Here is a 24,057-nt window from a genome sequence, read left to right as displayed (position 1 = left end):
TTGGGTTCTGGGAGGGGGTGTCCAGAGGGCCTTCTACTTTCCCTGTTTCTAGTTGGCTCCTTATCGCTTGGGGCCAGATGGCTGACTGCCTGGCCTCTCCGCCCTTGTTCTCAAGTTGAACTTCCCTGCTCTAATTTTACTTATGTTGCTCCAAAGTTTAAGCCTTGCAAAATGGCGTTACTGCTGCTTAGTGAGTGGGGGTCTTTCACCTTCTGTTAGGCACAGATATTATATGGGGCCCCTTAGAGGCAGAGTTTTCCAGGAAGAGTATTTCGAGGGTAAGAATTGGTTGGATTTCAATTCCTGAGCTTAAACAAGCTCAGGATATGGTGAGTTTCATGCTGTGATTGGTTGGTTGTGTGCTCTGGGATTGGTTGGTTTTCCTGCACAGGGATTTCAAGCTCAGTAGTAGGTCAGGGGTAGAGTGTGAGTTTTTACTTTGATTTTAGGCCCAATGTGCCTTTCACTGGTTCTGCTGTCAGACCTGTGCTGAGAGACTGAAAAGCATAGCCCCCTTCCATGTGCAATTCCTGAGATGCAGGAAGCAGTTCCCTCCATGTAACCTAATGGCAGCTAAATGAGCATGCTCCTTGAGTACCAAGAAGAAAACATCTACGTGCCCCAAAGGACCACTATTATGGAATCTGCTTAAGCATTCGGCACTGTTACAGATGATTCTGATTATGCAATTCTGCTAGTGCACTTGTTCTTCATGTTCTTTTTCTCTTTCCTCACTAGTAGCTTCTGAAAATATAGATGTGCTGTACAATATGAGTCTTTCTGATCAGAGAGAGTGGGCAGGCAATAAATCTATGAAGTAGGTTATGGGAAAAAAACCTGGCTGATGAAAGAATTGCAGAAATTTGGGAAAATGCAGAAATTGTTTTGTTTACCTGATTATAAAACTTGGCAAAAGAATTATACTGAAACAGAAAAGAACTTGGTTACGATCAACAAAGTTCCAAAAGAACCTAGGGCTTTAGGGCTGACTGCCTATGGCCTTATTAATCAAATTGAAGTTATGACAATGGAGTAAAACCCACTGAACTATGCTTCTGTAAACTGCAGCAGTTAGCCTCTGAGGTAAAACCCTCAGAAGTTGTTCTATGATTAACTCAGCTAAGAATTAAGAATATAGTGACTGGCATGGGGTTAGGAACTGGGAAAATGTCAAAATGAATGATTGTGTTCTGATATCTAAGAATCTTTTTTTTTTTTTTTTTTTTGTTTTTTCGAGACAGGGTTTCTCTGTGGTTTTGGAGCCTGTCCTGGAACTAGCTCTTGTAGACCAGGCTGGTCTCAAACTCAAAGAGATCCGCCTGCCTCTGCCTCCCAAGTGCTGGGATTAAAGGCGTGCGCCACCACTGCCTGGCCTTCAAAGAATTTTTATACTTCTTGTGAACTGCTAGGTCCAGGTAATGATTGACCTGTGGCAAGAAAAAAGAATCATTTTCCTTGTGTAAAATTTACAATAAAAGACTGAGGTTTGAAGCTCGAGGCAAGGAACAGAGGAAGAGGAAGAACTTGGCCTGCAGCTGATGGTCTGTCAGCTTGCATCAGAATCCTGTGTTCCTGGACTCATTTCACCTTCCAGACATCCCAGACTCGAGACCCACTTCTCTGCTGAGGGTGTGTTTTTTGACTCGAACTTTTTCCCTACACATAGGGTTTCATAAATTCTTAACTGATTTTTTCCCCATCATTTGCAGAGGCAAATAATATAAAAACGGACATCATAAATTATTTTTTCTTTTTGTTTTTTGAGACAGGGTTTCTCTGTGGTTTTGAAGCCTGTCCTGGAACTAGCTCTTGTAGAACAGGCTGGTCTTGAACTCACAGAGATCCACTTGCCTCTGCCTCCCAAGTGCTGGGATTAAAGGCATGCGCCACCAGTGCCTGGCTGGACAACATAAATTTTGAACAGATGGGTGACACTGTCAAATTTTTCCAGAGTAAATACCCTTTCACGTAAGACTATGTGTTGGATAGAGAGCTTACCAACTACTTTACAGATAATGTGCTCTCAGAATATTTTATAGGCAATCAAAGACTATTGCAATAAAAAAGGCTTTCAAAAAAGGCTTTTAATAAAAGGCCCACAAACAGGTTTGTTCCTGTATAAACTGCAAAATTTTGCCACACTGACTATATATTTAGAGTTTATCTGCAGAACATCTTTTTCTGATAAGTTCATAGATTGCTGATTAACGCAAAGACGTTACCACAGTGATTCATAGGGTTTCTCAACAGTATGTGTTCCCTCATGTAGTTGAAGACCATTATGGTGAGGAAATGCCTTACCACATTGATTACACTCATACGGTTTCTCTCCAGTATGTGTTCTTGTATACATTTGAAGATTACTGTGACATTCAAAGGCTTTATGATATTGACTATATTAATAGGGTTGCTCTCCAGTATGTTTTCTTCTGTGTATTTTAAGATTAGTGTGTTGTGTAAAGGCTTTACCACATTGATTACATTCATAGGGTTTCTCTCCAGTATGGCTTCTTTTATGCATTTGAAGAGCATTGTGAGAAGCGAAGGCTTTACCACACTGATTACATTCATAGGGTTTCTCTCCAGTATGTGTTCTTTTATGTGTTTGGAGGTGACTAATTTGTGCAAAGGTTTTAGCACACTGATTGCATTCATAGGGTTTCTCTCCAGTATGTGTTCTTTTATGTATCTGAAGACTACTGTGACATGCAAAAGCTTTACCACACTGACTACATTCATAGGGTTTCTCCCCAGTATGTTTTCTTCTATGTGTTTGAAGATTAGTGTGTTGTGTAAAGGCTTTCCCACATTCATTGCATTCATATGGTTTCTCTCCAGTATGGCTTCTTTTATGAATTTGTAAAGATTTGAAATCAGCAAATGCTTTTTCACATTGGTTACATTCATAGGGCTTCTCTCCAGTATGTATTCTTTTATGTCTTTGAAGACTACCGTAACTTGTAAAGGCTTTACCACATAGATTACAGTCATATGGTCTCTCTCCGGTATGTGTTCTTTTATGCATTTGAAAAGTATTGTGATAAGCAAAAGATTTACCACATTGATTGCATTCATAAGGTTTCTCTCCAGTATGTGTTCTTTTATGTACTTCAAGATTTCTAGGATGTGCAAAGGCTTTACCACACTGATCACATCCATAGGGCTTCTCTCCAGTATGTGTTCTTTTATGTACTTGAAGATTACTATGATAAGCAAAGGCTTTACCACACTGATCACATCCATAGGGTTTCTCCCCTGTATGTGTTCTTTTATGTATCTGAAGTTTTGTATGATGTGCAAAGGCTTTACCACACTGATCACATCTATAGGGTTTCTCTCCACTATGTGTTTTTTTATGCATTTGAAGATTCCTAGGATGTGCAAAGGCTTTACCACACTGATCACATCCATAGGGCTTCTCTTCAGTATGTGTTCTTTCATGCCTTCGGAGATGACTGTGAGGAGTAAAGGCCCCACCCCATGGATTATATTCATAGGGTTTCTCTTCAGTCTGTGCTCTTTCATTCATTTGAAGATTTCTCTCACGTTCACAGGCTCCACCACATAGACTAACTTCATACAGTTTCTCTCCAATATGTGTGCTTTCATGCCTTTGAAGATGCCTGTCATAAGCAAAGACTTTAACATACTGACTACACACAGAAGGTTTCTCTCCAGTGTGATTTCGTTCAGGCCTGCAAGGATAATTGACACATGTAAAAGATTTACCACGTTCAAACCACAGTTGAATCTTCATATCTATATGAATACATTTTACTATTTAGTCCAACTATGAAGAGGAATAAGATCTCATTTTATTACTGGGTTTACACTCATGTTGTTCCCCTCATTTCAGGTTGTTTTCACCTTTGAAGATACCTGTGATGCTAAGATACTTTATTAAAGAGTTCACATTTACAGAATCTTTCTTGTGTATGAGATTTTTCACGTATTTGCAGAAAAATAGAAAACTTCAGATATAGACATGTGGTATAGAGTAAGGTTTCTCCATAACAACTGCCCCCAGACCCTTGACTCTAGATGCCCATCTCACTAAACTTAGCACAGTCACAGCAAGACAATTAGGAACACTAGTTTACTATGGACTGTGAGCTTATTAGAAGGTTCTAGAGCTGCACTTATCACCTCTTCAACACGTATACATTTTCTAATATAAGTAATATGAGACTAAATAGATTGGCAGTTCTGCAGCATAGCTCTCATTTAGCTATGATTCAAATGGTGGTATCGTTAAGGCCTTCTTTTCTTGTTTATTAAAAGAAGGGCTTACAGATGTAATTCACCTTCTTGAAATTGAGGTATATGATTTAATGGGAATTTCACAATCATCAATGCTCATGAAGCTGGGCTTATTTACACTGTTGCTTTTGCATAAAAATTCCAGGACACATTACAATTTCTCCAGAGGCACACTGTATCAGTTTGCACATGGTAATTACCTTTCTTGTCTTCTAGAATTTTGAAAATGTTCTTCAATATTATGGTCTTCCCAACTGTATCCTACAATATAGTAGAAAATATAAGGTTTATTACTGAAAGTGTTCAAAATTTAAATTACTATCTTAAGTACACCTTACAACCATGTCTGATTTATTCACCTCATTTTTCTTTCTCAATCGAACTTCAAAAACCAAGTAACAGGTGTCCCCTTATTTAAAAACATGATGGAAAATTCAGGTTTACCTATGATACTGAGGCTGTGGTAGATGTCCAGCATTACATCTTTGTAGAGATTCCTCTGGGAAGGATCCAGCAATGTCCATTCTTCCCAAGTGAAGTCAACATGCACATCATCATAGGTCACTACATTCTGAAATGACCCATACATTTTTACGATCAAAAGCATGATAGTGACAACATTGTAAATGTACACTTCTTTGACAATATAAGTCATATAATTCTTGTACTCCCTGCACTTAATCCATTATATAGACATTACAATGTAATCACCAAGTCACGCTGGAAGGAAAATGAACAGGAGCTTAACCTCTCTCATTTCTGTACCCTGTAAATAGGATATCACCTTGCAACAGAAAGGCCTATTAAAAACATAGAGACAAGTAAAAAAGATCAACAGCACAGAGTACACAGGAGAGAAATTGCATGAACAATTATTAACTACAGAAGAAAATAAAATGGATAGGCTGGGTATATTGACTCACACATTTAAGCACTGCAATCAAAAATTAGAGGCAGGTTCCTCCTTGGGAAATAATTTTACAAACTTGTATGGGTGCTATGGAAATTAAAGCAGCAGTTCCTCAGAAAATTCGGAATAGATCTACCCCAAGATGCTGCTATAGTGCTCTTTGGCATATACACAAACGATGCTCTAACCTGCCAAAAGGACACCTGTTCAACTATGTTCATAGCAACTTTATTTCTAATAGACAGAAACTGGAAACAACCTAGAAGTCCCTCAATCAAAGGATGGATAAGAAAATATGGTGCATTGATACAATGGAGTATAACTCAGTTATTAGAAGAGCATAATAAAACATGCAGACTAATATATGGAACTAGAAAAACAATCATCCTGAGTGAAGCAACAGAGACCAAAAACACAAACAAACATGGTATAAACTCACTTCTAAGTGGATATTAGCTGTAAAGATATTCATGCTACAATCCTCAGACCCAGACAGGGTAATAACAAGTTAGGCTCTAGGAGGGGCACAGAATCTCCCTGGAAGGAGGAAATCGAATAGATTTGCTGGATACAATGGGGTGGGATGGACGGGAACAGGAAAGAGCAGGCTGTGAGAGGGAATGGAGAGAGAGAATATGGGGAGAGACTACTGGAACTGGGGGACATTTAGTTGATATGAAAACCTAGCCCAGCCTCTGTTGAGTATATCACTTTTCTTTCTAAGTCAAAAAGAAGCAGTAACACTAGCTCTTTACATACATACATCTTGGATTCGATGAAACTGACTCTTGAGAGGATTCCTAGGAACGGGGGATGAGTAGTCAAACACCTCTGTATAACCAGGCAAAGTTTTCAGTATTGGGACAGGAACACCAACCCAGCCATAAAACCTTTGATCTACAATTAGTCCTAATTGAAAGATACTGGGCCAGCTGGACTGGGACTGATGGAGCATGTGATTAAACTGGACTCTCTGAATGTGGCTGACAATGAGGGCTGACTGAGAAGCCAAGGACAGTGACACTGAGTTTTGATTCTACTGCATGGACTGGCCTTGTGGGAGACTAGTCTGTTTGAATGCTCACCTTCCTAGACCTGGATGGAGGGGGGAGGAGCATGGGCTTCCCACAGGGCAGGAAACCCTGACTGCTCTTAGGACTGGAGAGGAAGGGGGAGAGGGAGCAGGGGAGTGGGAGGGAAATGGGAGGAAGGGAGGAGGTGGAAATTTATAATAAATAAATAAATTTAAAAAAAGATACTGGGTTATTGACGGCTTAGAACTTGAGGGAGTGGACAACCAATGACTGGCCTAACTTTAGGGCCATTCCATGCACGACAGCGCATGCCAAACACAGTTGCTTGGGTGCCCCAAAAACCTGAAGCTCAACAGCCCAGAGATCTAGGATACAATGAATCAAGACTAGAAAAAAAAAAAAAAAGCAGTGAAATTCTGCTATACTCATAGAGTGGTACCTAGCCCATTTTTGTTTAGACAAGCTTAATCCAGAAAATGATGGGAACAGATAGAGAGACCCAGAGCCAAAAGTTAGGAGTAGTTCAGGAACCCCTGCAGATAAGGGGAGGAAGAACTACAGCAGCCAGAGGGACTGAGGACACCAGGAGAACACAGCATGGATCCTGTAAGAGTCTGGGCTACTTCCTTTGCATACATGTTATGATTACGTACCTTGGTGGTTTTGTAAGCCTGCTAAAAGTGAGAGTGTGTATAGGGGGAGGCGTCTTTGACTCATTTAATTGCTCTTGAGACCCTTGTCTTTAAACTGGGCTGCCTTATCCAGCCTTGATATGATGATTTGAGCAGTCTTATTATACTTTGTTATACCATGTGTATAATCTGGTTTTATGTGTCTACTTGACACCAAGCTAGAGGCATCAGAAAGCAGGGAGCCTCAACTGATGAAATGTGTCCATGAGATCCATCAGTGAGGCATATTATCAATTATTAACCAATGGAGGATGGTCCAACTCATTGAGAGGTGCTATCCCTGTGCTGGTAGCCCTGGGTTCAATAAGAAGGGAAGCTGAGCAAGTCATTTGGAGCAAGCCAATAAGCTGCAGTCCCCCATGGCATTCGCATCACCCCCTATCTCCAGGATTCTGCCCTGTCTGAATTTTGTTCTGGCGTCCTTTAATAGTGAACATCAATCTGAAAGTGCAATCTAAAAAACCCTTTCCTCCCCATCTTGTTTTTTGGTCATGGTGTCCATCACAACAATACAATCCCTAACTAAGACACCATATTTAGTGGATATCTATGAAAGACCTCCTCTTTTCTAAACGGAAATGAAAAAAAGAGAAGTTTTGGGGGAAAAGGTTTGGGGGACTGAGTAGAGTGCAGTGAGTAGACATTGCAGTTGAGATGAGAAAGGAAGAAATAAGATATAAATAAAGGAGAGGGAAATGCACAAGTAAGGAAAGACTGAACCTATACAGGGCAAATGCCAAATGCTATGCCTGTCTCAGACAATACTGCTTCATGTTCAAAGGGCATCGATAGCTCTATGCCTGCAACTTCTCACAATCTGTCCTTTGCTACTTCCAATCCCCATACGCAGCTTTCAATGGCATTAGTCTCATAGCTTGGGATCTCCACATCCTGTGATCTCAAATTCACCCGCCTTCATCTTCACCACTGCATACAATCAACTCACACACTCTCCTCACTGAGGGTCCAACTGTCAAACACAGACGGGTACAATAACGATAAACTGACCACAGAGGGAGAATTTATGATCTTTAAATTTTGCATCAAGAAATGGACACACAGGACATTTTAGAAGCATCTAAAATGGATTACCCGATTCTACATTGCTAATATCAACTCCTGCCAAAGCAGGAAAGCACTCACCCTCCTTCCTGCCATTCCCTTTCTGTGCTGTGGCTACATCAGATTCAAAGGTGATCAATAAACTCATTTTTTTTTAAGATTTATTTACTTATTATGTATACAGTATTCTCAGGATTCTTTCTGCATGTATGCCTGCAGGCCAGAAGAGGGCACCAGATCTCATTACAGATGGTTGTGAGCCACCATGCGGTTGCTGGGAATTGAACTCAGGACCTTTGGAAGAGCAGGCAGTGCTCTTAACCACTGAGCCATCTCACCAGCCCAAAAAACTCAATTTTTATACAAGTCCTTATCATTTGTAACTCACCAATAAAAAATGAGAGAGATTGGAGGACTCTCATACACTGGTCTGTTATCCTTCTCATTGACCAATCAAAGGCCAGCCTGGAATGAGTGGTAGTCTTCTTAGGACTGAGCAGCAGTGGAAGGATTAGGTGTTCCAAGCAATTCTCGACTTCATAGCACCAGGCAAGCCTGGGCAACAGGAGATATTGCTCTAAACAGAAATAAATGAAGCCAGGCAGGCAGTGATGGCAAGCACCTGCAATCCAAGCACTTGAGAGTAGAAGTAGACAGATCTCTGTGAGTTCAAGGTCGGCCTAGTCTACAAGAGCTAGTTCCACGAGAGCTAGGACTGTTATACACACCCACACACACACTGTGTCAGAGGAAAAAGAAAAAAAACAGCAATGAACAAATCAATAGCATTTGAGCAAGAGAAATGAAATTATTAAAGATCAAGAAATACTGGAGAACAGAAACAGAGATAAGAGCACTAAAGGACATACAGAAAGTGTTAAAAATGAAACCAATTTAAGTGACTTTCAAAATAAAAAGTGTATTTTAAAGATTTAAAAAATTAGTTATATTGACTTTGAAAAGGAGTAGGTCCTTCCCTAGTAGAGGAAAGGCCATTAATAAGGGACTGATTGATCTTGACTATATAAACATGTTGGCTGCTGACAACTGTAACCTTACACAGTTACAGCCAATGGCCTGTTCCTCAGTCCTCTGGGCTGACTCACATGTGTGAAGGAAAATATCTGCACAGGAAAGTTCCCCCATGGCAAGTTCAGGATTCTTTGTCTCAAGGTAACCCTGCTGTCTTCCTGCACTCAGGGGGCGCTTCCCGTTTCTCCTGGACACAATGGGACCAGCTTGCACAGCCCTTTCCTCAGTATTTGAGTGGAGTGATTCCCTGTCAATGAGTGGAAGGGTACCCACAATATTAACAATTTCAAGTAGAGATTTAAGGATACAGAAGATGTTTCTTCTGCAGCTTCACGCTGAGCTCAGGAAAACTGAAGGAACTTTCTACCTGTGAGCCACAGTTTCTTCAGAGGACAGGAGAGAAATGCAGGGGAGAGATAAAAAAAAAAAACATGATAGATCCCCCTTTGCCAGAAAGCTGGATAATTGCTTCATTGCTTTCGAAGTTCAGGGAGAACTCATAACAAATTAGTAATAAGAATAAAAATGATAAAAGGGGGCTGGAGAGATGGCTCAGTGGTTAAGAGCATTGCCTGCTCTTCCAAAGGTCTTGAGTTCAATTCCCGGCAACCACATGGTGGCTCACAACCATCTGTAATGAGGTCTGGTGCCTTCTTCTGGCCTGCAAACATACATACAGACAGAATATTGTATACATAATAAATAAATAAACATTTAAAAAAAATAAAAATAAAAATGATAAAAAAAGCAGTCTTGCAGAAAAATGAAATTAGAGAATCATGGAACTAGGAGGAATGTCTTTATGAGTGCAGTCAATATTCATTCCCAAGGCAACTTTCTCAAATTGTACACCCACCAATCTGAAATGTATTTATTCATGTGACTTGCATTAACACTTACTGGGAAATTACAAATTAACTCCTCCTAAATGTTCAAGGCCTTTTTCATACTGGACCCCAGCAGCTGACTGCCTGCCCTGTTTCCCCCTGCAGTGTACACAAACGATTCCTCCTATTCTGGTCCGAAGGCTCCATGTGGCAATCCCTCTGTTACTGCAATGGACAGTCAACTCCAACTCTACGACTCAAATGGATAATTTTAAAATTCTGAGGTGGTGCAATCATTTAATTTAAGAATTTTGGAGATGTAATATGGAGGACAACAAAGTCATCACCCTGGAGTGCAAAGTCTGAAATCAGGGCCACCTGGGTCACCAGCAGAGAGCAGTCTCAGAAACAGTTTCTAAAAGGCTGCGAATGCAGCTGCTCTAGAATACTGTGTCCTCCCAGGGAGAAATCACTCCTCACAACACAACAGTGTCTTACTTCTCAAATTGTCGCCTGCTGTCATACTGCCCCTCTCTCAGAGCTATGCCTTTCTCAACTAGAAAACTGGAACTTTAAGGCACGGGAGGCCATAAGGTAGGTTTTGACCCTGTAGTGCCTCCTTGAGTAGCTTGTTAGAAGGCTGTTCTTTCATATGGGACTGGGCCTAGAGGCTGATTGACAGCCAGGGGTGTCTCCTTTGTAAAGGTTTGGAGCCAAATGTCTGGACAATCCTGTTAAAACAACTGTGTACCCTAGAATGCTCATCTCTAGCAGGCCTGGTTAGCATAAACTTATCTTTGGGGTGTTTTAGATGCAGCCTTCCTCAGTTATTTCCTGCTTTATGAGGCTTACTAGCTCTAATCATGGGTAAATTCTTTATGTCATGAATCTACTCTTCTTCATCACAGCTAACTGTGCAGCGCTACCCAACACAGGAGATGCCTTTTACAACCTCCACACAATTACCTGTAAATGAACCTTACATGTACAGGTCAGGTGCAAAGTACTGAATATCTAAAAGATACTGGGGAAAACAGGCCTCTCCAAATTATTCAACCCGCCTTCCGTGGCTGCACCAAAAGCGCCTTGTTGTTGACTCCAAACACGGTTCCACACACAGCTCCCTGAGCCCATCGCTCTGCAGGGCTGCAGCCCACAGAGCAAAGTTATACACAGGACTGTGCCTGGGTCCAGGGAGCAGCAGGGACCGCATGGGAGCTCACAGGACACGGAATATGACTGCAGATTCCCACCCGGCCCTCAGGACCCGCCACGCAGGATCCTGGATCTCCGCATCTGATCTTCCCGATCTGGGAAAGCAGCCCCTCGCTCACCATGTCCTCCTGGCTTCCCGGCTCGCCCGCTGCCCTCTCACAGCTCCCTGCAGCGGCACTAGCAGCACAAAAGGCGAAAGAAAACACTGGCCCCAGCTTCTCGGCAACCCAAAAGGAGCAGTGGAGGCCAGGGAAGAGCCCGGCACGATTTCTGACTGGCAGTTCGGCCTAGAGGCACTGATTGGTTGGTGATACTTGAGTGACAAGAGTCCCGCCCTTAGGATTACCCCGTGCTTAAAGACACAGCGCAAGTCGATTCCTCAGCCAACCTTCCACCCTTACCCAGACTTTTCCAGACAGGCAGAGATTTTCATTTCAATAACTGTTGCCCTTGGCTCCAATAGCTAATCCAGCCACCTCCAGGCACTCCACAGGCCCGTCCTCTTCTTCCTCCTGCATGCAGTGTGAACAGCTTTCACAACCACTGGTGGAAGGGTGCGCAGAATATTAGCAATTTTAAAGAGATGTAAGAACACAAAAGGTGTTTGTTCTGTGGCTTCACTATGAGGTCAGGTGAACTGAAGATTCTTTTTACCTGACACAGGGGCACTTCAGGGATCAAGGAGAGACACACAAGAATCAGATAAGAAAACAAAATGACTGACTGCCAGACTGACTGTCTCAGGCATAAAGACTGTACTGCACTCCCGTCTCCACCTCCCTCGTGCTGGGATCAGAGATGTGAGCTGTTTCCCTTTCAGACTGGATCAACCTCATGTACCCCAGGGTAGGCTTGAACTCATAGAGATCTGTCTGACTCTGCCTGCCAAGGGCTGGGATTAGAGTCACGCGCCATCACCACCCGGCCTCTATGGCTAACTAATGTGGCTGCTAAGATCAAAGGTGTGTGCCACCACTGCTTGGCCTCTATGGCTGACTAGTGTGGCTAGCTTTGCACTCTGGTCTCCAGGCAAGCTTATTTGTCAGATCGTAAACAAATACCAGCACAGGCATTAGCTCTATGAACTTTGTAGGAGTCCCTCACTTCAGGATACTACAGATTTAAGGTGTTGGGGAAGAACTCCTCTTCCTACAATCTAACCAGTGTTACACTGCTCATCACTTCAACCCCCTAAATCATGTTCCAAAATGAACCATACTGCAGAAACTCTATTCAGGAGAAGAAATTCCCCTTGAGTGTAAAGATGTTTCAAAATATAATTTATGTTGATATAAACATTAATTACAACAATCTATTTTCATCAAATGTTTCTATGCTATTGGTTTTTTAATCTAAAATAAAAAATCTGTAATTTAACTCCTTATTATAAATTCAAGATAAATGTAATTTTTCATTTTAAATATGATAATTAAACAAAAAACATCTTTAAATTCACTTGAGCTTTTAAGATTTTTTTTTTTTTTTTACCAATGATGCCTATGGGTATGTGTGGTCTCTCAGAAGGCAGCTGGTCCTGGGCATGGAGCCATGTGGTGACAGTTTCTGTCTCTTCCTTCTCCCTACTTTTCCCCTTCTCCCTTTCTGTCTCTCTCTGCCTCTGTCTGCTCTTCCCCATCTCTTCTGACAAGAACTCACTCTGTACTCCAGTTCTCTCCATTTCTAATGGAAAATGGGTTTGCAGTGGATGGGTGTGTCACCAAAATGGGAATTCTGATGTTTCAACATAGTGGAAAATAGTTTTGACAGCTAAATATATTTCATTTCCTTATGATAAAGAAAATGGTGTCTGTTAGGATCACTTGGAAATCATTTTGTATTCTATGACTGATGATTGAAGGTAATTCTGCATCATAGTGAGGAAATGAAAACTTTTAAAAACAAATGCAAGGAAACAGATTTTCAAGGAACTCTTGTTTGATTTGTATTATACACCATGTAAAGGAACTTGTTTTGCTCTAATTATTTTATTACTCACAAGAACTTCTGAAGACAAGTTTATCCCCAGTTTTATGTACCTGTTTGGCTGTGTGAGAGAATGTCTTCCACGAATATAATGAATATGTAGATGGCACACCAGAAGGCCACAGATTCCTTTGGATCTGAAGTAGGAGGTGGTTAAGAGCCTAATTTTCTTTTGTCATCTGAATTCCTGTCATTCCCCATTTGCTATGTGACCTGCCCAGTCATCACAGTACTTTTTATCCTATAAACTAAGTCTTTTACAGACTAACTGTGACAACAACAAATCAATCCAAATAAATATAAAAGACTGAATAAATGATCCCTGGGAAATTGAAGCATTAGTATTAAGCTGTGGCTTTTGCTCACTGATCCCCTTTAAACCTGCCAAAATATTCCGGACTGCACACACCACACACCTCACCTCTAGCTCCATAAACTAGTTTACAACTTTGGAGACTATCGTAATCCCGCTCCTGGATCCATATTCTGGTCTCCAGATCTGGAAGAAAACTTCTGCTATACCAGATGCCAGTACTGATCTAGGGAACCCAGTTAAGGCACCACTCACTTCCCACTAACACTTTTAAAGCCTGGCCAGCAACCCCAGATTGTACTCCCTACTCTGGGCTCCCCACTAGGGCCCACAGTACCCCGCAGCTCTACAGGAGGTGAGAGCAGTCCTCATGACACCAGGAAAGACACCGCTCTCTACCCTAGAAGCCCCTTTATGCATGTCCAACAACTCTACACTTCACCCCGCCCATGGGCTCCACTACTTTAGAAGACGCCTTTGGCTTTACCAGAGACCAGTCAGTCGCAAGAAATCTCAGAAGAGACACTGCCCACAGCCAGTTGAAACTCCTTAAATCCTGCCCAGTAACACCAGACAGCACACCTTCCTCTGGGTTACACTTTGCAAGACTTTTACTTTCCCAAATGACAGGCAAGACCCAGGAATCCATGTTGAAAATATCAGAAGAATTCAGCCATAATGGAGCACAGCCCAGATCTTGCTTTCTGGTCCTAGGGACCCCAGGGGCCAGAGCAGATCTAGGGACCCCAGTCTGCACTCCCATTCCTGGGCTTCATATCTTGGTCTACAACTTTTGAAGGGGACTTTGACCTTAGGAAAGGTCAGGCCACATCTAGCAATCCCCACGGAACCTAGAGTGGACACTCTAATGAACCCAAAGACACACTGGTCACTAGAACTCTTGATCAATTATGGCAGAAGATCAGAGAGGAAAGAGAAACTAAGGAACAGAACACCCATGTAACAAAGACAATTTCAGGAATCAACACCTGGATGTAAAATCACCTCAAATCCAGATAGCTAAATGCCAGTGTTAAGAGCACAATCAAAAATAGGAAAATATATTGCCAGATCCTGCCTATTCTACAGCAGCAAGACTTGGACAATTCAGCACAGATGAAACACAAGAAAATTACCTCAAAAAATTTTATGAAGATGACAGAGATCCATACAGGGCAAATGCCAAATGCTGTGCCTCTGTCTCAGACAAGGGGCCTCATTTTCAAAGGGCATCGATAGCTCTATGCCTGCAATTTCTCAAAAACTCTGTCTTTTGCAACTTCGAATCCCTGTATGCAGCACACAATGTCAGATGTACATTGGTATCTCAACATCCTGTGGTCTCAAATTCAAACTCATCTGTAAAGTTTGTATTTTACAACAACGTCATGTCCAGATCATGGAGTCCCCTCAAAACCAACTAGGAGACTGAGACCTGTATGTAAAAGCAAAGATCCTTTCTTCTATTCAAGTTTACAATCTCGGCCTCTCCCTGTGTCTAAGGTATTGGGATGATCAGAGAGCCATGAGCTCAATTGGTGTTGGGTTTTTATAGTAGCAAAGGTGGGCTTGAGGGATTTCTAAGGTCCAGGACCTCTGATTGGCTGTCATTTGTCTAGGGTATGCTGGTGAAAAGAGTTGTGTGTGTGCTGGCAAGTGATACTATAGTCAATGGTTGGAATGTTAGGAATTTCCATGGACTTACTATTCCTGGGTGGTGCCTGGGCAGCCTCAGTTTGTGGTCTTTCTTGGAAACAGGTATTGCCTTCCAGTCAACTACTGGACTCTTCAAAAGTTGTAGACCAAGATATGAAGCCCAGGAATGGGAGTGCAGACTGGGGTCCCTAGATCTGCTCTGGCCCCTGGGGTCCCTAGGACCAGAAAGCAAGATCTGGGCTGTGCTCCATTACGGCTGAATTCTTCTGATATTTTCAACATGGATTCCTGGGTCTTGCCTGTCATTTGGGAAAGTAAAAATCTTGCAAAGTGTAACCCAGAGGAAGGTGTGCTGTCTGGTGTTACTGGGCAGGATTTAAGGAGTTTCAACTGGCTGTGGGCAGTGTCTCTTCTGAGATTTCTTGAGACTGACTGGTCTCTGGTAAAGCCAAAGGCAGGCCTCTTTTGAGCTTTTCCTGGCTGGGTTCAACAAGTAGATATTCTTCTACACTCCCAGAGTATTTACCTTTCCTTGTCTAGGGCACAGGGTCCTTTGTGTGCACATATATTACACACTCAGTGTCCAGTGCAGCCAACCCTTTGCTTTTTAGCTGAGAAGTCCTGCAGAAAAAATAAAGGTCCCATTCAAACAGTGACTGTTGTCAAAGCAAAAGAGAAGCCATGGATTAGAAAACAGTGAGGGGTCTTTGTACGGCTTGGAGGCAAGAAAGAAACTCTGGATGTGATGCAACTTGATCACAAATAATTATTGCAAAAGTTTAGGACCATATGCTCCAGAGACTGGCAAACTGTCTGAGAGTACACCAAGGATTACTCGCCCCCTTTATCTCAGCCTGTGTGTCTTAAGCAGAGAAAAATAACACTCCTATCAGGCAGGGCACAACCTTTTACCAAGATCCTTTATTTTAGTTGAATTACTGTAACTGCAGCAATTTGGTTACATGATAAGGAAGTCCTTCACCCAGACTCCTGATTGCCCTAGTCTGTATATCCCAAAAAACACTCAGCACATTTATGGAGCATCTAAAGTTGAATACCTGACGCCACACTGATAATATCAACTATTGCCAAAGCAGGAAAGCTCTCCCCTCCTTCCTGCCATTCCCTTTCTGTGCTGTGCCTGCACCAGCTTCAAATTAGATGAGTGAACTCAGTTCCTGCACAGGTCCTTCTATGGTAACTCCCCAGGAAAAGTCAGAGACATCGGAGGACACTCATTCCCTGGTCTCCTACCCTACTCACTCAGTAGCCAAGGCCCAGCCTGGAAGGAGTTGCAGAAATGTGTACCCAGCCCTGGGCAGAAGAGGCAGGATTGAGTGTTCAAAGTAATTCTCAACTTCACAGCTCCAGGAAAGCCTGGGCTACAGGAGATACTGTTCTCAACACAAAGAAATAAACTGATAGCACTTAAGAAAAAAAGAAATGAAATTTTTAATGATTCAGAAAATTTGGTGCTAGGCAGTGGTAGAGCAGGCCTTGAATCCCAAGGAGGCAGAGGCACTGATCTCTGAGAGTTCAAGGCCAGTCTGGGATACAGAGCTAGATCCAGGTCAGCCAGAGCTGTGACATAGAGAAAGCCTGATTTCAAAACCCCAAAAACAAGAAAAGAAGAAAAATTTGTGAACAGAAACAAAGAAATTAGAACAATAATGCACGGAAAAAAGTGTTTAATTCACATTTGAAAATTTTAAAAATAGTGTATTTTTAGGATTAAAAACTTAGGCATGCTGACTTTGAAAAAGAGTAGGTCCTTTCATAGCAGAGAGGCCATTACTAAGAGAGTGATCTTTTTTCTTTTCTTTTCTTTTTTTTTTTTTTGGTTTTTCAAGACAGGGTTTCTCTGTAGCTTTGGAGCCTGTCCTGGAACTAGCTCTTGTAGACCAGGCTGGCCTTGAACTCCCAGAGATCAGCCTGCCTCTGTCTCCCGAGTGCTGGGATTAAAGGCATGCGCCACCACTGCCCGGCTTACCTCAAGCTTTCTGCAAAGTTCCCAAGGCCTGGTCCCCAGGGTGTTATTCTCTCCCCAAGAACATTCCTCCTCCCTGCCTCAGGGCCTAAATGAAAATGTTGCTCAGCCAGACCAGTCCTCACACAGCAGTGTTTTACTTTCAAATACTTGTCACCTGGTGTCATACGCCCATCTCTCAGAAGTATGCTTTTCTCGAGAAGAAAGTTGGAACTTTTAAGGCGCACCAGTGTTTGGGGTAGGTTGTGACCCTGAAACGCCTCCTTGAGCAGCGTGTTAGATGCTCCTCGTTTGACACAGGGCTGGGCCTAGAGGCCGGTTTTCACTCAAGGGTTTCTTTTTTGTAAGAGTTCGGAGTCAAATGTTTGAACAATCCAGGTGGAAAAAAGTGTGTCCGCAGATTTCTTCTCTCTCCCGGGTCTGGTTAGCATGCACTTATCTTGGGGGTGTCTTAGACACAGCCCTCACTCAGCTAAATTCTACATTTTGTAACTTACTGGCTCCTAAACATTGGTAACTCCTTTATATAACCAACTCTTCTACATCACATCACAACTAAGAAGGGGAGTGCTCCCCAACACAAGAGACGCCTTTTACAACCTCCACAAAATTAACCGCAAATGAATGATACACATAACGGTTAAATGAAAAGTGCCTAAATAAAGGACATTGAGCTTATAATTCGCGATCCTAGAGAAGCTAAATAAGGTGAATCCAAAGACAAACATATAGGCATCCTCCTGAATATTAACCTTCATCAGGCGATAAAAGGAGACAGAGACCCACATTGGAGCACAGGACAGAAATCTCAAGGTCCAAATCAGGAGCAGAAGGAGAGGGAGCACGAGCAAGAAACTCAGGACCGCAAGGGGTACACCCACACACTGAGATAATGGGGATGTTCTATCGGGAATTCACCAAGGCCAACTGGCCTGGGCCCGAAAAAGCATGGGATAAAACCAGACTTGCTGAACATAGCGGACAATGAGGACTACTGAGAACTCAAGAACAATGGCAATGGGTTTTTGATCCTACTGCACGTACTGGCTTTGGGGGAGCCTAGGCAGTTTGGATGCTCACCTTACTAGATCTGGATGGAGGTGGGCGGTCCTTGGACTTCCCACAGGTCAGGGAACCCTGATTGCTCTTCGAGCTGATGAGGGAGAGGGACTTGATCGGGGGAGGGGGAGGGAAATGGGAGGCAGTGGCGGGGAGGAGGCAGAAATCCTTAATAAATAAATTTTTTTAAAAAGTGCCGTCCTTCTAGAAGATACTGGAGAAACTAGGCCTCTCCCAGTTTGGCAATCTGCTTTCCACAGACGCATCAAAATCACAGTGTTGTTGACTACACATGTTTCTACAGGTAGCTCCCCGCTCCCAATTCTTTGAACAGATGTAGCCTACAGAGCTAAGTTTTTAAGAGGTCCGTGCCTGGGAGTTCCAGGGACCATGTGGGAACTCACAGGGCCAGGATTCGGGCTGGAGATTTCCAACCCAGCTCTGGGAAGGACCAGACTAACTTGCTCCTGAACCTCCCCATCTGTTCGTCCCCATCTGGGGACAGCAATCCCTTGCTCACGGAGTTGTGGCTTCCCTGCTCGCCCATGGTCCTCTCACAGCTCCCGGCAGCACGTGGAACCCAGCACGCTAAAACCCTGGCGCCAGCTCCTTTCGCAATCCAAGCAGCAATATGGCTTCCGGAAGGGGGCTTGCGCCAGTTCTGACTGGCAGTTAGACCTGAAGCCCTGATTGGCTAGTGAGGTCTGAGTGACAGGGGCAAGTCTCTTACGGTTACATTGTGCTTACGCACACAGCGTAATGATCGCTGACCCCGCCTTCCGCTCCAGACCTAGACCCTTTCCAAATCTACAGAGATAAGTATTTCAATGGCACTTATCCCTGGCTATAATTGTCGACCCTTCCTGCTATCTTCCTGGAGTCCATGGGCACTTCCCCTTTTTCCTCGTGGACACAATGTCATTAGCTTACACAGCCCTTCCCTCAGTGTGGAGTGGAGTGATTCCCTGTCCCTTGAGTGGAAGGGTATCCAGAGCATTAACAATTTTAAAGAGAGATTTAAGCATTGTTCTGTGGCTTCACGCTGAGATCAAGTGAACTGAAGGAATTTCTACCTGTTATTCACAGGCTCTTCAGAGAACAGGAGAGAAATGAAGGAACCAGATAAGAAAACAAAATGATAGATCTGTCTCCCGCCAGAATGATGGCTGGATGAGGGCTCCATTGCTTGTAAAGTTTACTTCCAGAATTCGGGACAAACTCTTAACAAATGAATGGGGCTAAACAGTGTAGTCTGAGTGCAAATGGAATATTGAGAGAATAATTAAGCAAGTGACACTGTCTTTATGGCTACTATAGTGGCATTTCTATTGTATTTTAATAAATAAAGCTTGACCGAAGATTTGAGAGTAAAACAGCCTCACTAGTTAGCCTTACAGACCAGGTAATGGGAACACACACCTTTAATCCCAGTAAACACAAAAGAGATGCATCTTCAATACCAGGAGCCACACTAGTTGCCATAGAAACCAGGTGGTGCATGACTTTAATCATGGTGGTGCATGCTTTTAATCCCAGTCATAAAGACGATTATACAAAGGAAAGAAACAACTCTCAACTTGGTCTCATTGTGAGATTTATGGAGGCAGGATCACCATTTTGGACTGAGGTTGAGGTAAGAGCCAGTGACTGGCTTCTTTGCTCTTTGGGAACCTATTTACCATGCTGGGTTCCCTCTCACAGTCTTGATTTAGGAGGAGGAACGTGATCCCCCCTCAGGCTTGGCGTGCCACGTTCTGTTGGCACCCATGGGAGGCCTGCCACTTTCTGAATGGAGAGGAAATAGTGGATGGGAGTGAGTGGAGGTGGGGTAAGGAAACAGGAGGAGAGGAGTAAAGGGAAACATCACTTGGAAAGTAAAATGAATGAAAAAAATTTAAGTAATGAAAAAAGAAACAAAAAGAAGTTTTTAAAAAATTATTAGAAATTTTCCAAGCATTGTATTGAAGATTCTGGAAAATTACTCTTAATCTCATTTTTACTAGGATCCAAAAGAGAATAGGAAGTTGTTGTAACATAACTATTGTAGTATTTCTTGTGCTAAAAACAAATTGAGTTAAATAGTAACAATTCTATGTTACATGATATACAGAATGAATGTACTGGATTCCTAGGTTCTACTAACCACACAGGAGGACCAACTACCTAAACATATGTATAATAGGATTCATTGTTCATTCTGTCAAAAGTAAAATTAGAAGTGTTCTCATGAGATTTTTCTCTCTGAAGGAAATGAATCAGGTACTAAGTATTACTGGCCACAAGGAAGTAAGATATGCTCTGTTTTGAAAGCTAGGTGAGGAAATAGTGAATGCACACTATAAATTTCTCTTCACAACATAATTTAATAGATCATGATAGTTGGTGGGTTCCATGATAGATTATATGTAGTGTTTAGGATACATTTAACCCAGTGTGGGAATAATGACAGGGTTGCTCCTTGTGCTCCAACTGGACAGAAAAGGCAACTGAATTAGAATGTTACTGTAATGAACAAAGTAAAAATGACATTTACATATACAAAAATAGCTTAGTCAAAAAACCCACTAGACACAAGGCTGTGCCTGATAACCAGAATCCAGTAATGTTCCTTACTCATGTCAAACAGACACCATAATGCACCCTGGACAGGGTAGAAGCACAGACCAAGAGAGATGCTCTGTTATGTCCATCTGGAGAGATATCACCTTGATAACGCTCTGTGTCTAGAGCATCTCTCCCAGGATCCTAACCCTATCGTCTTATTTTTCTGTTACTGACTGGACCTGATATTCTGCTAGGATATGTTGCACAGGTGAGTAACCTTGGGGAGACAGGCTTAGGACCACAGCCAAGAATCTATGAGCCAGGCGATGGTGGTACACGCCTTTAATCCCAGCACTCAGGACGCAGAGGCAGGAGGATCTTGTGAGTTCGAGACCAGCCTGGTCTACAAGAGCTAGTTCCAGGACAGGGTCCAAAACCGCAGAGAAACCCTGTCTCGAAAAAACTAAAAAAAAAAAAAAGAATCTATGAGGTGAGCCTTGTGTGATTACCATTAGCATAATAAAATAGAACTTTTGGGAACTAACTATACAAATCTCCCTTCTGGATGGTGACATGGGCTGTACGAGGGTACTAGCTGGACATGAGCCTGGCAAGGAAGGATAAGTATAAGCTGCACCATTCATCCGTGGTTCCTGTCTTTCCTTGTCCCTAACTGAGAATTCCTACCTTGACTTCTATCAACACAGCAGGTGTAACCCGGAAGTATTAGATGAAATATATCATTTCTTCCCCTAATTTTTGTTTGCTCATGGTATTTGCCACAGCAAATACCTGTCACCGGTACAATTACCACAAATAAGTTTATCAAGGATGAGGACCGGAGCATTTGGAGCATTCAGAGATGTTGAGTCATTAGCCTCCATTGTCATTTTCTTTCTTTCTTTCTTTCTTTCTTTTTTCTTTTTCTTTTTTTTTGAGGCAGGGTTTCTCTGTCACAGCTCCCGGCTGTCCTGGGAAGTAGCTCTTCTAGATCAGGCTGGCCTCAACAGAGATTCACCTGCGTCTGCTTCCCGAGTGCTGATATTAAAGTCATGTCTCACCACTGCCCAGCTAGTAGGCCTTAATCTTAATGTCATTTACTTGCAATTTTCCCTGTGGCCTCTAGTCATTAAAAACTGTTTGCCAGCCGGGCAGTGGTGGAGCTCGGGAGGCAGAGGCAGGCGGATCTCAGTGAGTTCAAGGCCAGCCTGGTCTACAAGAGCTAGTTCCAGGACAGGCACCAAAAACTACAGGGAAACCCTGTCTCGAAAAAATAAAAAAACAAAAACAAACAAAACAAAACAAAAAACTGTTTGCCAAAACACCTTCTTTCTCATATTTTTAAAACTGTTCTATATTATAATTGGAGCTGTATTACCTTAAAAATATGGAAGCAAGGGCTGGAGAGATGGCTCAGAGGTTAAGAGTACTGACTGCTCTTCCGGAGGTCCTGAGTTCAATTCCCAGCAAACCACATGGTGGCTCACAACCGTCTGTAATGAGATCTGGCGCTCTCTTCTGGCCTGCAGGCATACATGGAGGCTGAACACTTATTACATAAATAAATCTTTAAAAAAAAACTGGAAGCAACAATTAAACAATTCTACTACCATCTTCTATACATAAGCCATCTATAAAAGCTATAAAACAGTCTCTGTAGAGTTTTTTTTTTTGGTTTTTTCGAGACAGGGTTTCTGTAGAGTTTTAACAAGCAAAGTTATGCAATATTTATGGAGCATTTTAATAAAGTCTTAAACACAGGAATATTTTTTATAGATCCTAAGTAACATGTTAATGCAACTTGCTGTTTATTCAGTGTGGATCAAACAATTTCCCTGTATTTTATTTAATGGAGAAACAATTCTGTAATCTCTTTATCAATAAAAATTAGTTCCATGCGCTTTTAAATTAGTAGCCATATTGTCTAATAACTTTTTGGTTTTTTTGTTTTTGTTTTTCGAGACAGGGTTTCTCTGTGGTTTTGGAGCCTGTCCTGGAACTAGCTCTTGTAGACCAGGCTGGCTTCAAACTCACAGAGATCTGCCTGCCTCTGCCTCCTGAGTGCTGGGATTAAAGGCGTGTGCCACCACAGCCAGGCTGTCTAATAACTTAATAACCCAATATATTTTGGTATTACTCTTTTTGTAGAATTTAACCATGAATATTTTGGAGACAACTTAAAGAGCAGGGCCAAATTCTCAGTAATGAGAAACAGACAAGATCATACCCAATAATATCATTTAAAATCATGAATATTGGTCTTTCAGTTCATCTCCCATGAAAACCAAATATTTATCTAAACATTAATTGACAATCAGAAAAGACTATCTTCTATACAATGAATGATCAATACCTTTGGAAATATAAATAGCATTGAATCAATGATTTATGTACTAACTTCAATTGTACTTACTAGAAGTTGGGCTTATTTAAAATCCTTTTTACTTCCACAAAGAGACCATTAGTAATGTGTAATTTCCACTATTAGGAAAAAATTTAAAAAGATTTCCCATGATGGGACCTTTAACACTGAATTATTCTCACTCTGATGGAAAAACAATAACAACAAAATTTTAACCAAAGTAAGCACAACAGAATTCTTTTTTTTTTTTTTTTTTTGGTTTTTCGAGACAGGGTTTCTCTGTGGTTTTGGAGCCTGTCCTGGAACTAGCTCTTGTAGACCAGGCTGGCCTCGAACTCACAGAGATCCGCACAACAGAATTCTAAACTCTTGGCTTGTTGAGTTCACTCCTACTGCAGCAGGAAGGCTCACCTGTTATGTCTTTGTAATTTAGATGTCAAAGCTTTGTGCTGACAGGGCTATTGCATCCAGACAGAGAGGGACAGAGAAAGAGAGAGAGAGATTGAGATTTAATTTTTTTCTTTTTTGGGAGGGGGTGGAGACAGGGTTTCTCTGTAGCTTTGGAGCCTGTCCTGGAACTACCTCTTGTAGACCCGGCTGGCCTCAAACTCACAGAGATCTGCCTGCCTCTGCCTCCCGAGTGCTGGACTTAAAGGCGTGTTCCATCACCATGCAGCGAAAGCTCTGATTTTTCACTACTCTCAATTTTTTATATCAGAAAAGAGCCTCATTTCTTCCTCTATTTTTCCTGGAAACAGGCTATTTTTTTCCTTTGTTTTTCTTTTCCTTGGCCTTTTAATTTTTAGGCCTTGATTCAATATTTTCTGCCATTCTAGCAGGAAAATTCTTTTCTTCATTTATCATTTCCCATTTTCCTTTGAGATATTTTCTTGCCTTTCCTTTCCATTCCTTTTCTTCCCTCTTCTCTATGGGGAAGATTTCCTGAATTTTCCTATTTCTCTACTTGGAAGGTTTCCTTTTCCTTTTTATTCTTTTTCTCAGGAGTTCTTGTATTTCTATCTTTAAAAATTGTGCAGTTACTGCTTTCTCTCTCTCTCTTTTTTTGTTTTTGTTTTTTGTTTTTTGTTTTTTTTTTTTTGGTTTTTCGAGACAGGGTTTCT

General features: G+C 42.1%; 2 protein-coding genes across 3 annotated transcripts in view; both read right to left on the bottom strand.

Annotated features, from left to right (window-relative positions):
• The window catches only part of LOC121446723 (zinc finger protein 431-like), an 86,568-nt gene that overhangs the window by 25,681 nt on the left and 36,830 nt on the right, over positions 1-24,057 (bottom strand). The window lies entirely within an intron of this gene.
• LOC121446721 (zinc finger protein 431-like) lies at positions 2,067-11,286 on the bottom strand. Of its 2 annotated transcripts, none has more exons than XM_041649442.1 (5): positions 11,152-11,286; positions 8,347-8,535; positions 4,705-4,831; positions 4,461-4,521; positions 2,067-3,695 (listed from the first exon to the last, which is right to left on the bottom strand). In XM_041649442.1, exons 3-5 carry the CDS (start codon positions 4,736-4,738, stop codon positions 2,399-2,401), a joined length of 1,392 nt encoding a protein of 463 aa, XP_041505376.1. In that variant the 5' UTR covers positions 4,739-4,831; positions 8,347-8,535; positions 11,152-11,286; the 3' UTR covers positions 2,067-2,398. The 2 variants fall into 2 exon arrangements, with proteins under 2 accessions (XP_041505376.1, XP_041505377.1); XM_041649443.1 differs by having other exon boundaries at positions 8,347-8,697; positions 11,152-11,283.

This window comes from Microtus oregoni, unplaced genomic scaffold (assembly GCF_018167655.1).
Source record: "Microtus oregoni isolate MIOR12 unplaced genomic scaffold, Mior012 000004F_ref0000308, whole genome shotgun sequence".
NCBI classification, from domain to species: Eukaryota; Metazoa; Chordata; class Mammalia; order Rodentia; family Cricetidae; genus Microtus; species Microtus oregoni.
The sequence above is the reverse complement of the archived record's forward strand: the minus strand, read 5'-3'. Positions and strand labels throughout refer to the sequence as shown.